The sequence below is a fragment of the Salvelinus namaycush genome, unplaced genomic scaffold (assembly GCF_016432855.1).
Source record: "Salvelinus namaycush isolate Seneca unplaced genomic scaffold, SaNama_1.0 Scaffold609, whole genome shotgun sequence".
NCBI classification, from domain to species: Eukaryota; Metazoa; Chordata; class Actinopteri; order Salmoniformes; family Salmonidae; genus Salvelinus; species Salvelinus namaycush.
Window position 1 is genome coordinate 128,711 of NW_024061319.1, and position 14,451 is coordinate 143,161.

Genomic DNA, 14,451 nt, shown 5'->3' on the forward strand with positions numbered 1-14,451 from the left:
TTACCAAAAGCACAACACTGTATTGACAATCGTCAACCCTGTCGTGCAGCACACACAATAATATGCACTGATTAGTGTCTCTTAATGCCGTGTTCAAACAACTGGGAACTCAGAAATCTCCAACTTCAGTGTGTTCAAGACAACCGGGAACTCTGAAAAAAACAAGCTCTGACTGGGAGAAATCTTTTAAGTCATCCAACTCGGAATTCCAAGTCGGGAACTCTGGCACCTTTCTAGAGCTCTGACATTCCAACCCGATGATCACTGACGTCATGATTTGACCAAATTTTTTTCAGAGTTCCCAGTTGTCTTGAAAGCACCATAAGTGTATTCAGTTAGTGCCATTACAAAAAAAAATATTAATAAAATGGAGACAATGTTTTAATAGTGGTTAGCCATTGTGGCCTTGATGGGAACAGCATTCAAAACAAAGGTAAAAGTCAACTTCAGTTACATGCAGCATCCTTTTCAACTCCCTTTATAACAGGATGACATCATAGCATCTCAGAATCCTTTCTGAATGCTAAAAAAATGCATCCTTCCTCCCATCCTTGAAGTAATCACACATATAATGTGATAGATTAAAGCAAATATCCCAATATATTAATTTTACCTATTAAATAACGCCAGATCAGTGATAAGGATGTAAGTAAATGAACAGGGCAGTTATATATTTTCACTGTGGCAGTGTCAGCACCAGGATATGACATCATCAATAGACCGCTTGAGCACCTATGACCATGTTGATCCTCTTTCATCCCCAAAGGGAAAGGCAGAGGAAGACTAAAGACGAGGCTGGTTGTTTGACATACAGTACCAATTGCTAACTCAACTCTTCTTTTCCATTGAGCGTCATGCAGAGAGGAGAAAAAAAGTGATCGCTAATTGGCACCAGAGGGATCAAATACTGCATTTTGTAGCTTTTAGTTTATGGTTTAGGCAGCTTGTTGGCCATTAGCCAAATGATCTTTTCTCAACAAGTTCAAATCACGTGAATGCATCCAACTGGTATTTACGACTTCACAACTGGTAAATTCCCACCTCCCACTTGGTTACGAAGCAGCATTATACAGTAGTGTGTTGTCACCGCTGTAGTTAATATATGTCATCCAGGGCCGTCCTATCACAGAGTTGAGGTTGTGGCATTTGGGCTTGCTGGGTTTAGTATTGTTGATGTGAGTGGAGGCGGATAGGGAGGCGGTACACCAAACTTTGCTGGATGTCTGATGACTACAGTGGAATTCTGTGGCGCTTCTGCTTTCTTGATGTGCTCTACTCTGTGACCTCGGTTATTAATCTTTGTGCAACGTCTGGTGGAGGTGGAGATAGAGTGGCTTCTTGGTCAGGAGCTGGAGCGTCTTCCTCTTGAAGTCAGTAGGCTTCTTGTACCTGACATCCGATAGCATAAATAAGTGATTAATTCAAACGGTATATTCAAACGGCAGACTGAACCAGAACACCCCCCCCCCCCCCCCCCAAATAGCTAAAATCTGAGATTCTCAAAATAAATAGTTATCAAATTTAATTTATTTTCATCTTAAAATAAAATAGTGAGTACATTTAAAGAAAGTTAATCTGGAAAACACAAAATGTGTCACTCACAACTCGATCACAATGGGACCAGGTTTGATCTCATCCATTTCCATGAAGGCAAAACATTTTGTGCTGGTAAACCCCTTCTTGGGTTTATAGTGCTTGAACTCAAAGAAAATAGCTGCCCCCGGAACATGAACACAATTCAGGATTAACGATTGTCTGCCCAATCCCTCTGCAAGGATTTGAACATAAACTGACACTGTATTAGCTTAATATTACATGATACCGGCTAAATAGAGGCCCCACTACTAATTCAGTAGAAATAGAACGTTTGACTACCTTTTGGTAGTCTCTCGATATGTCTCTGGATCTCAATGTCTACGCTGAAGTGAATGTATGTGTCCTCCTTTCGGGTTGCCACAGGTGTGTCTTGCACTGGGTTCAAATCAATGCCACTCAAATCTGTTGGGAAAGAAAACGTTCAGATTCACTTGGGCTGTTCTGCAGGAATAAATTATATTTATAAAAATGTACTGTCAAGTGTCAACTCAACAGAGATAATTATTTTAACATTTTTCTAGACACTGTTTCAGACCTTACCATTTCAGATGTGAATGTAAGCAACTCATCTCAGCAATGTAAACAATGTAGCCTACATTTAGTACCTTTCACACTAACTGTCATGTAGGGATCAATGCATTGCCCAGCATCTTTCAGCCCAATCTTGTCAATCTTTATTGTGAGCAGCGACATCCTGGGCTCTGAGGGTAACCGTGGCAACAATGTACCTGTTGGAGACATGAAAGCTGTAACTTTCTAAAGATACAATAATTGCAGAAAACATTCCCACGTTCCCAGAACTAATGCAGCTGAAATCAAGATAATGGTACCGTCCCAAATGGAACCCTACTCCCTATATTATTATACCTTGATTTCAACAAGGAACACAGACTGAGACCAAGGTCTCTTTTACAGCTGGGCCCTGCGTATACATGTTTACACATACAGTTTATGTACAATGATTAAGAAACTACACAAAACAAAAAAATACAGCAGCAGATTGTTACATTTAAACATAGGTTATTCCCCTAACAGCACAAGAACTTGCATTACCCGAAGCAGTTACAAGCAAAACAAAAATAAAAATACATGTTTAAAATGGGCAAGGGGGACAAGTTCACTACTATAGTGCACTACTTTTGACCAGGGCCCATATTGCACTGCATAGGGAATCGGGTGTCATTTGGGACGTAACCAGTGTCTATACTTACAGATCCTTGTTCAAGTCATTACTGTCAGCAGTATTTTACTTATATAATAATAGGCAGCAGAAGAAGTTGTAGACTGACTAACAGATAAGGCTAAGATGACATACACGTTTTGGTGAATGCTTATAAAAAAAATACATTGTAAAGTAGATTCAACAACTAAAGCTATCTAGTAGTAGTAGGATAGGGTTTTTGATAATAACAAACTGTCCATTAGTAGGCAATCATATTCATGCTACGACAAAACTATAAAAAGACAGACCCATTCAAACCCATGCCAGCCCCTTACTTCTCAACCAAACCATACCTTGCAAAACTGTGAATGGAGCAGGCAGTGAGGACAGAGTGACGAAGCCATGCAGAGAGACAGGGAACAGAGGAGACAGCAATCACAAAGGCACTCAAAACAGGGCCACAAAGCCAAAAAAATAACCATGGCAAAATTACACAGTCAGATTCAGAATAAAGACCAATGATTATGAATGCTCTATATACACCATAGATTACAAATAAAACACAGTATTTGTTGAGTTCTTACCTGGTACTCTGTTGGGAAAGGACTCTGGGGAGCCTGCTCCTGTAGCAGCATCCTCCTCTTCTTCCACCTCCAAGTTCTCCTCCTCCCCTGGGGCAAGGATTCTCCTGAATGTAAGATTTCATTCATTAGATTACTTGTTGAATATTTACAGGCTCAGCATGATGTTAGGAGATTAGGTCATTCAGATGGGGAAGCCATTGTTGAATTTTTAGTAATACCGTTTGCTTTACTCCATAATTTGCTCTGATTTGTTCTGATTATTGTGTACTTAAACAAAAAACTCTGTATTTACATTGGGTACGACAATAAGTGGCCTGCATTGTGATGGTTCATCGATCTTCATTTACCTCAAGGGCACTGGCTGCACATCAAAAGCAAAATCTCTGTTATACGTCAAAATACTGTTGATAACTGTTGAGAGAAAAGCACAATTAACACATTACATTGCCAAAACATTCAACTAATGATGAATAAAGCATTCAGATGTTGACGATATCATATTCTTCCTAGTATACATACTGATTTCCAGTTTCTTCAGATCTTCCAACTTGAACTCCTCCTGAGATTGTGTGCACTAAAGGATCAAAAGAAGATGGAAAATATTGAAATGTTCAAGAATTTGCTGAAGACATGAATAGATTTGAGCCAATTGTCACAGCCTTGGAACATCTGACAACTCTGACAAAATCTTCCTGTGATTCACTGACACGGTTGTGTTACAGAGTTAAATGCATATCATAGAAGGTTAAGAATTAGAAATCATAAAAAAACAGAATGAGTGTAACATCATACGTTAGTCATAACACAGACACTGGATTTTCATCAATATGATAATTGGCTGGCGAGCCGGAACATGTTCACATACACACTTAATTAGATGAATACTCAAGACAAAGGAGATGAATGTGGACTACAGGAAAAGGAGGACCGAACACACCCCCATTCTCATCGACGGGGCTGTAGTGGTGCAGGTTGAGAGCTTCAAGCTCCTTGGTGTCCACATCACCAACAAACTAACATGGTCCAAGCACACCAAGATAGTCGCGAAGAGGGCACGACAAAACCTACCCCCCCTCAGGAGACTGAAAAGATTTGGCATGGGTCCTCAGATCCTGAAAAGTTTTGACAGCTGCACCATCGAGAGCATCCTGACTGGTTGCATCACTGCCTTGTAAGGCAACAGCTCGTCCTCAGACCGCAAGGCACTCCAGAGGGTAGTGCATAAGTTGCCACAAAGTTGCGTAAGTCCAAGCTTCCCTCCAGATGAAAGCTGCTTGTTCAACAGGCTGACGGGTGGGTCATTCTGGGGTACCTTTCTCTTCTTTCTTATAGAGCCGTCCAGACGTACAAACTTGAAAGCCTCCTCCCCAGAGACCAACCAGACAGACACAGAGAGGGAGATATTTACAGACACAGAGGAAGAGCGAGAGAGAGCTAGGGAGAAAAAAAAGTTGAGAGATGTCCATATACAATATTATAAATGTGTGTGTTATGTGTATGTTACCTGAGTGGGATGTGCAGAAGGGCATGAGACGAAGGAATGTGGAGTATTGGGGAAAGTAGTGGAATGTGTTAATTGTGCGGGTGCCCATGGAGCTGGGGATCAGAATTGTCCCATGCAGGAGAGGTAGGTTGAGGTTTCCAGGGTAGTGCAGATGTTGTCATATGTTGAGGCAGTGAAGAAAGGAGAGGAAGATGGGTTAAGGGGAGGAGTGGTGAAAGTAGTAGAGACATACCAGTACAGAGGGATAGGCCAAAAAGTGATATAAGTTTCAGTAAGATTGGATTTTTAGCATTTATAGCAATAGTTATCAATTGTACTACAGGGATGGATCAGGAGTCCAGTTCCTTGTGGTCTTGTGAAAGCCAGTCTCACGGGGTGTCTCTAATGAAACAACAGACATTGCTACTGGTAAATAAGAGCATCCCATGTATAGATGAAAACAATAAATCGGGCATTAACACACACTACATGGCCAAAGGTATGTGGACACCTGCTGGTCAAACATCTCATCAAAATCATGGGCATTAATAAGGAGTTGTACCCCCCTTTGCTGACATAACAGCCTCCATTTTTCTGGGAAGGCTTTCCACTTGATGTTGAAACATTGCTGCGGGGACTTGCTTCCATTCAGCCACAAGAGCATTCGTGAGGTCGGGCACTGATGTTGGGCAATTAGGCCTGGCTGGCAGTCGGCGGTCCAATTCATCCCGATGGGGTTGAGGTCAGGGCTCTGTGCTAGCCAGTCAAGTTCGTCCACATCGATCTCAACAAACCATTTCTGTATGGACTTTGTGCACAGGGGCATTGACATGCTGAAACAGGAAAGAGCCTTCCCCCAAAACTGTTGCCACAAAGTTGCAAGCACAGAATCGTCTAGAACGTCATTGTATGCTGTAAGGCTAAGATCTCTTCACTGGAACTAAGGGGCCTACCCCAAACCATAAAAACAGCCCCAGACCATTATTCCGCCTCCACTTTACAGTTGACACTATGCATTCGGGCAGGTAGTGTTCTCCTGGCATTCGCCAAACCCAGATTCGTTCGTCGGACTGCTAAATGGTTAAAGCGTGATTCATCACTCCCGAGAATGCGTTTCCACTGCTCCAGAGTTCAATGACAGCGAGCTTTACACTACTCCAGCCGACGCTTGGAACCGCGCTCGGGGATCTTAGGCTTGTGTGTGGCTGCTCAGCCATGGAAACCCATTTCATGAAGCTTCCGACGAACAGTTCTTGTGCTGTTTGGAACTCGGTAGTGAGGGTTGCAACTGAGGATGCTTTCTACGAGCTATGCGCTTCAGCACTCGGCAGTTGTCTGGGAGCTTGTGGGCTACCACTTCGCAGCTGAGCCGTTGTTGCTCCAATATGTTTCCACTTCACAATAACAGCACTTACAGTTGGCAGCTCTAGCAGGGCAGAAACTTGACAAACTGACTTGTTGGAAAGGTGGCATCCTATGGTGGTGCCACGTTGAAAGTCACTGAGCTCTTCAGTAAGGCCATTCTACTGCCAATGGTTGTCTATGGAGATTGCATGGCTGTGTACTCGATTTTATACACTTGTCATCAACAGGTGTGGCTGAAATAGCCGAATCTACTAATTTGAAGGGGTGTCAACATACTTTTGTGTATATATAGTGTATGTAGTACTTGTCAGTAAACAGCAGCTTGAACTAGCTAACTAGCTGGTTTAGCTTACTCAAGGGTTCACATATTCTTCTACACACTCCATTTTATAAATGACCTTTAAATAAAGGAGGCGCCAGGGGAAGGTTTGGCTTCTTGATTCGTTTTCTGTTGATTGATTCATCGTCATCTGAAGACTCATTTTCGCCCTGTTCTTCTCCAGGCGCCCTCAGTTCTGACTCCAGATCATCCATGACTCACAGTTCTTCATATTTAAGTAATATTTGCATTCAGTTTGGGGGTCAACACATGTTCCAAGGTCAAATAAATGCCTCCAATGCAATACACTGTATATGAAATACATATTGGTTTATAGGGAGAAAACTATTCTAGGTGCCAAAGTAAAAGTGGTGTTGGGATTACTCACTAGGGTCTGTAGAATCTATATATGGTGTTATTTTATGGGGGACTGAGGTCTATGGCAACACTTTCTACTCCACCCAGTCCATAGCCCCCAGTACAATACACTATAGAGTACCACAATATGAGTCATACCCATAAAATAAATTGTTCCAATCGTTTTTCCCTTACTGGATTATAGAAACACTTAAAATAAGGTCTGTGTTTCGTGTAAGCTTACTTTTGAGTGACGTTTTGCTAACCGTGTAAATCTCTCTAGGTCCAGGACAAGCTGACTTATCAATATATTCGCTTGTATTTACCCCTAAAAATTAAATGCTAATTAGCTGCTAATGTGGCTATCATAAAGACCTAAAAATGCCATGAATGATCTGGATGAGACTGCCGAATCGAGACAAAGGAAAGAATCTCTTGATTAACTATATCTAATGTTAGCAAAATGTAGTAATGAATACATTTCTTTAAATTGACAATTCTGTGAACTGTTTTGTGCAAGTTTTAAATTGACACAATATACCTGTTTGCAAAGGTCAGCTAGAGATGACGTGCAGGAGCTTGCAGGGATTTGTAGTCTTGCGTGTCTACTTTGATGCTAATTAGCATTTTCGAATCTGAGAGTAAATAGACCCGAATATATTTTTGAAAGTCACCTTGTCCAAGAGTGATTTAAATGGTTATCAAAACGTCATGCCAGGGTAAGCCTATACAAAACACAGCCCTTAAGTGTTTCTAAAATTCCTTAAGGGGAAAAATAAATGGTGGAAAAACGATTAGAACCATTTCCTTGTTCGGGTATTATGACACCGCCACTTTGGGGCTCTATAGCTGGGATAGGCAACTCTGTTCCTGGAGCGCAGCAGGTACTACAGGATTTTGTTCCAACTAGGCACCTGACCAACTGAGCTAATTGATCAGTTCAGTGATTGCCTAAATTCGACACACCCGCTGTTCCAGGTTGGTAAATCAAAAACATGAAGGGTCTGCGGCACTCCAGGCCCATGGTTGCCTAGCCCTGCACTATAGGCCTATAAATTACATATTGGCTTAAATAGAAACAACTATTATGGATGCTGAAATAAAGTGGGGTTGGGATTACTCACTAGGGTCTTCATTTTAATTTGACTTTATAACAAGAGGGCTTTGTGTTCGAGCCTATTTAAGAAATAAGAGGTAGGCCTACCTGTTTCACAAGCAATTATAGGCTATACTATCCATAGATCTAACCTATATAATAATGATTTAACAACAATATACTGGAATAAAATATAATAAATTAGGGAAGGGAGTTTGTTGCAGAGATCTGGTGTTGGTAGAAGAACTGGTAAAGGGTGGACCTAGTGCTAAAGTAGGAGTTGACTGTACTGATAGTGACACTGTTGTCTGGGGTGATAAGCGTTAACTGTGGAGTTGACCGTACTGATAAATGCATAGATAAGAATAATTTGACACAACAGATGGTAAATTAAAATAAGGCTCTTGAACCACCAAATCTGAAGCATAAATTGTATGGGGGTGGCATGGATGTTGTGAACGATCAGAAAGTTACGACTCAAATGTCGTGTGTAGGGGGGGGGGGGGCAAAAATGCATTTTGGGATTGTCATCATATTTCAATGGCAATACATTCCATTATGCAGCATAATGAAAAATGTGATTTCCAATTTTGTGAGGAAGTTGACAAAACCTTGCAATGGCCAATTGGAAAACCAATTGTCACTAAACATAGTGTCAAAAATCTTAGGAATATGTGGGACAAGAATGGAGGTTTTGTTAATCCGCCTCAGCCTCAGTTTAGCCTCAGTTTTGTTAATCAGATTGAGGAATAGGTTGAGTTGACCAATCCGTTGGGCCGTCACCCATATGTAATGAAATAGGAGATGAGGATGACAGCACAAATTTAAGTCGGTGCAACAGTCAGACTAAACTAACTGATACAAAAACACCAAACACAGAGGGGGGAGGAGAAATGCAGTGAAAGGTAAATATGGTGAAGAATGTGTCACACAGCACAAGAAACCCCAAACACTTTTGTTTTTGTAAATCACCAAACTGTAAACAATCACTGATTGTATTGGCATATCTCCAGATAGTCAAAAGGATGTTGAATCTGCTACTTTTCTATGCAACTCAATCATGTTGAGTTCAAGTACAGCCATTGTAAAATGGATTTAGTTTTAAAGGGGACTGTGACACAGCTATACAATCTATTGCTAGTGACAACAAAGTGAAATTCAACAAAATGGTAAAACAGAGAATGTAAATGAGGCTCAGGCACAAAATCTTTGGTAGGCTCAGTGCCTCACTTCCCTAGAATAATGTTGGTAATGTAACGATGCGTAGAGTGATGGGTGTGGAGTCAGGTGCAGAGAGCAGAGGATTCGGAAAAAAACACTTTATTCCTTACAATAACCGTGCACAAAGAGGGTGACGCCGAACACAGGCGTAAAACACTCCAAAATAATGTACTACACAGGCACATACGCTGTACAGCGGACAATCCAAAAAACAGAAACACTCCTATACCAAATACAGCAAAACAATCCCGCACGAACACAGGCGGGCTAACTGAACTTAAATAACCCCAAACAAGGAACAGGTGAAACCAATTAGACCCAACAAAACAAAAAGGGATCGGTAGCAGCTAGTAGACCGGCGACGACGACCGCCGAGCGCCACCCGAAACGGGAAGAGGAGCCACCTTCGGTGATATTCGTGACAGTACCCCCCCCCCCGCCGACACCGGCCTCGGGGACGACCCGGAGGGCGAGGCGCTGGGCGATCCGAATGGAGGCGATGGAATTCCCTCAGCATAGATGGATCCAATATGTCCCCCACCGGGACCCAGCACCTCTCCTCCGGCCCGTACCCCTCCCAGTCCACGAGGTACTGCAGGCCCCTCACCCGGCATCTTGAGTCCAGAATGGCCCGTATCGTGTACGCCGGGGACCCCTCGATGTCCAGAGGGGGCGGAGGGACCTCCGGAACCTCACCGTCCTGCAGGGGACCAGCTACCACCGGCCTGAGGAGAGACACATGAAACGAGGGGTTAATACGATAATACGAAGGAAGTAGTAATCGATAACACACCTCGTTTATCCTCCTCAGGACTTTGAATGGCCCCACACACTGCGGACCCAGCTTCCGGCAGGGCAGGCGGAGGGGCAGGTTTCGGGTCGAGAGCCAGACCCTGTCCCCCGGTGCGAACACGGGGGCCTCACTGCGGTGACGGTCAGCGCTCCTCTTCTGCCGTCCACTCGCCTGTCTTAGTGATTCCTGGACGGCCCTCCAGGTCTCCTTAGAGCGCTGCACCCACTCCTCCACCCCTGGAGCCTCGGTCTAGCTCTGATGCCACGGTGCCAGGACCGGCTGGTAGCCCAACACGCACTGAAACGGTGACATGTTGGTGGAGGAGTGGCGGAGTGAGTTCTGGGCCATTTCAGCCCAGGGGACGTATCTCGCCCACTCCCCTGGCCGGTCCTGGCAAAACGACCGCAGAAACCTACCCACCTCCTGGTTCACTCTCTCCACCTGCCCATTACTCTCCGGGTGATACCCTGAGGTCAGGCTGACCGAGACCCCCAGACGTTCCATAAACGCCTTCCACACTCGGGATGTGAACTGGGGACCCCGATCAGAAACGATGTCCTCGGGCACCCCGTAGTGCCGGAAGACGTGGGTGCTCAGAGCTTCCGCAGTCGGTAGGGCCGTAGGGAGACCGGGCAACGGGATAAGATGGCAGGACTTAGAGAACCGATCCACAACGACCAGGATCGCCGTGTTTCCCTGAGACGGGGGAAGATCAGTGAGGAAATCCAACGATAGATGAGACCACGGCCGTTGTGGAACGGGGAGGGGTAGTAACTTCCCTCTAGGCAAGTGCCTAGGAGCCTTGCTCTGGGCGCACACCGAACAGGAGGAAACATAGACTCGCACGTCCTTAACTAAGGTGGGCCACCAGTACTTCCCCCTAAGACCCCGCACTGTCCTCAAAATCCCCGGGTGGCCCGACGAGGGTAGACTATGAGCCCACCGAATCAATTGATCACGGACAGCAAGCGGCACATACCTACGACCCTCCGGGCACTGTGGAGGCGCAGTTCCCCCCTTAGTGCCCGCTCGTTGTCCGCGTCCACCACCCATACTACTGGTGCCACCAGCCTAGCAGCCGGAATGATGGGAATAGGATTGATGGTCCGATCCTCAGTGCCGTAGAGACGGGACAGCGCGTCAGCCTTAGTGTTAAGGGAACCTGGTCTATACGAGATCGTGAATCTGAATCTGGTGAAAAACATGGCCCACCTTGCCTGACGAGGATTCAGTCTCCTAGCTGCTCGGATATACTCCAGGTTACGGTGGTCAGTCCAGATGAGGAAAGGGTGCTTAGCCCCCTCGAGCCAGTGTCTCCACACCTTCAGGGCTTTAACCACAGCCAACAGCTCCCTGTCCCCCACATCATAGTTTTGCTCCGGCGGCCCGAGCTTCTTCGAGAAAAAAAGCACAGGGGCGGAGCTTCGGTGGCTTACCCGAGCGCTGTGAGAGCACGGCTCCAACCCCAGCCTCAGATGCGTCCACCTCCCCTATGAACGCCAAAGAGGGTCAAGATGTGCCAACACCGGAGCGTCAGTGAACAGCGCCTTCAAACGGAGGAAAGCTCTGTCCGCCTCTGCCGACCACTGCAAACGCACTGACCAAAACCCTGGATAAACCTCCGGTAGTAATTGGCAAACCCTAAGAACCGCTGCACCTCCTTTACCGTGGTCGGAGTCTGCAAATAACGCACGGCTGAAATGTGGTCACTCTCCATCTCCACCCCTGAGGTGGAAATGCGGTACCCTAGGAAGGATACAGACTGTTGGAAGAACAGGCATTTCTCAGCCTTGACGTACAGGTCATGCTCCAACAGTCGACCAAGCAGCCTGCGCACCAGGGACACATGCTCCGCGCGTGCAGCGGAGTATATCAGAATGTCATCAATATACACCACTACACCTACCCGTGCAGGTCCCTGAAAATCTTGTCTACAAAGGCTTGGAAGACTGATGGAGCATTCATCAACCCGTACGGTATGACGAGGTACTCATAATGCCCTGAGGTAGTACTGAACGCCGTCTTCCACTCGTCTCCCTCCCGGAAACGCACCAGGTTGTAAGCGCTCCTGAGATCTAGTTTGGTGAAGAAGCGCGCCCCGTGCATTGACTCAATCGCTGTGGCTATGAGAGGTAGCGGGTAACTGTACTTCACAGTGATCTGGTTTAGGGCTCGATAGGCAATACACAGGCGCAGACCTCCCTCCTTCTTCTTTACAAAAAAGAAACTTGAGGAGGCGGGTCAAGTGGAGGACCGAATGTACCCCTGATGCAGATATTCGGAGACAAATGTTTCCATAGCCGCCGTCTCCGCCTGTGACAGGGGATACACGTGACTCCTGGGAAGTGCCGTGTCTACCAGGAGATTTATCGCACAATCCCTACGACGATGGGGTGGTAATTGAGTCGTCTTCTTTTTGGAGAAGGCGAGAGCCAAATCGGAATATTCGGGGGGAATGCGCACGGTGGAGACCTGGTCTGGAGTTTCCACTGTAGTAGCACCAACGGAAACCCCTAGACACCTCCCCGAGTACTCTCGCGACCACCCCGTGAGAGCCCTCCGTTGCCATGAAACAGTGGGGTCATGACAGGCTAACCAGGGTAGATCTAGTACCACGGGAAACGCAAGAGAGTCAATGAGGAAGAGACTGAGCGGAAACGGTGGCCTCCCTAATCAACCCTGACCATAATGGTCGACTAAGGCGTGAACTGGGAAGGGCATAGCCACTGGAACAATGGGGATCCCTAAACTATGGGCAAATTATCTGTCTATAAAATTCCCAGCCGCGCCTGAATCGACGAGCGCTTTATGCTGGGAATGCGGGGAAAACTCAGGAAAAGTAACATACAAAAACATGTGTGCAACAGAGGGCTCTGGGTGAGAATGGTGCCGGCTCACCTGGGGTGACGCCAGAGTGCCCTGCCTGCTGCCTCGACCCCCAGAGGAACAAACCCGGCACTGACCGGCAGTGTGACCTCTGCGGCCACAGATGGTCGCAGAGGTCTGGACGTCTTTGGGTAGCCAGCAGGTTATCCAGCCGAATGGACAGGTCCACCAGCTGGTCGAAGGTGAGGGTGGTGTCCCGCTGTTTAAAAAAAACAACTAAAAATGGCATATCAGTTTGGATACTGTAATATCCATATGTGTAAACATACTGAATTATAATTGGATGCATTTTACCGCCATATTATACTGTGCTATGATTGGTTAAGACCACCCAAATGGTTAGGTCATGGTCAGTTTGATGCTGGTTGGCGATACGTGAACATGCCAGTTATAGCTAGCTAATAAAGAGCTACGTTAAGAAATATCCTGTAGTACTGCATTTTATTATTTTGTACAAAGCGTGCAAAACAAGACAGATACTAGGCTGCAACTGGGACAACATTTCGTTTTTGCAGGGGGGTGTTGTAAGGGGCTTAATACAGTTGTATTCCAGCCACTAGGGGGTACTCTGGTGAAGCCCATGGGAAATAAAGAAATATAGTTTAATTGAATTGGGAAGAGTAAGAATGAAAAACTAAAGAAAGACTGTAAACGGCTGTTACCTGTGCTAACATGATTAAAAGTGAAGTAAACCATACTTTTTGCGTTGTAGTTTATATGATAAGCTCATTGGAAGGGTAACATACACAGGATGTACATAAATGGGCATAAACACGTGACACAGAAAATAAAATATTGACATTTAGGAATTCAAAATGCATCTAAATATATTTCTTTCTGTCTATGGAATACATAAAAAAATGTAGTTAAAAAAAAATATATGTATAAAATATACTTGTCTGTACAGTAAGTAAATGTAGGAAATCCAAAATGCACAAAAATATGTTTTTGTAATGTCTATGTGTATAATATATACTTGTCTGTAAAATAATGCAGAAGCAATAAGCATTGTAAAGGATGATAGAACACATCAAATTAATGTGAACATGAGGACACAAAGGAGAGATTTAATTAAAAGATCATCTTTTAATACTTTTTTATGCTGAAGATTTTTAATGCTGAAAAATTCTATGTATGGCAAATCCACTCTGGGCAAATGGCCTGTTGGACAAAAATAAAAAAATAGTTAACATCCTTGCTATTTTAGCCACTTGCTATGTTAAAGAAAAATCTCAGTTAATGATGAATGGATACAATTTGGAAGGATTTTCCAGAGTCATACCTCAGTAGGGTAGAGTGTCAGGTGGCACAACCATTGGTGCCATGAGGTCAACGTGTGAAGGAGGGAGCAAGCCAGAGAGCTGTCTAGGAAGCAGTCCAGGCCCATGGCTTGGAGGCTTTGAGTTGGTCCCATCATTGTAATGTATTGTAGGGTATTTGCTGCCCCATAGACCTGCTGGTAGTGGGAAAGCTGTTAGCAGGAGACCACCAGGGACATCTATGATCGGCTGACACAGTCTTGGTTAAACCACATGAATTCTAAAGCAATATTCACCTGCTTTCATAGAGTAAGGATTCACTCCTTTGGG

At 44.9% G+C, this 14,451-nt stretch overlaps 1 protein-coding gene across 1 annotated transcript; it reads right to left on the reverse strand.

The window, feature by feature from the left end:
• Positions 1 to 1,205: 1,205 nt before the first annotated feature.
• LOC120042058 (axin interactor, dorsalization-associated protein-like) lies at positions 1,206 to 11,181 on the reverse strand. The gene is made up of 7 exons (XM_038986952.1): positions 10,956 to 11,181; positions 3,690 to 3,753; positions 3,343 to 3,446; positions 2,202 to 2,324; positions 1,876 to 1,998; positions 1,603 to 1,720; positions 1,206 to 1,389 (listed from the first exon to the last, which is right to left on the reverse strand). Exons 1-7 carry the CDS (start codon positions 11,179 to 11,181, stop codon positions 1,293 to 1,295), a joined length of 855 nt encoding a protein of 284 aa, XP_038842880.1. The 3' UTR covers positions 1,206 to 1,292.
• Between the last annotated feature and the right edge of the window lie 3,270 nt (positions 11,182 to 14,451).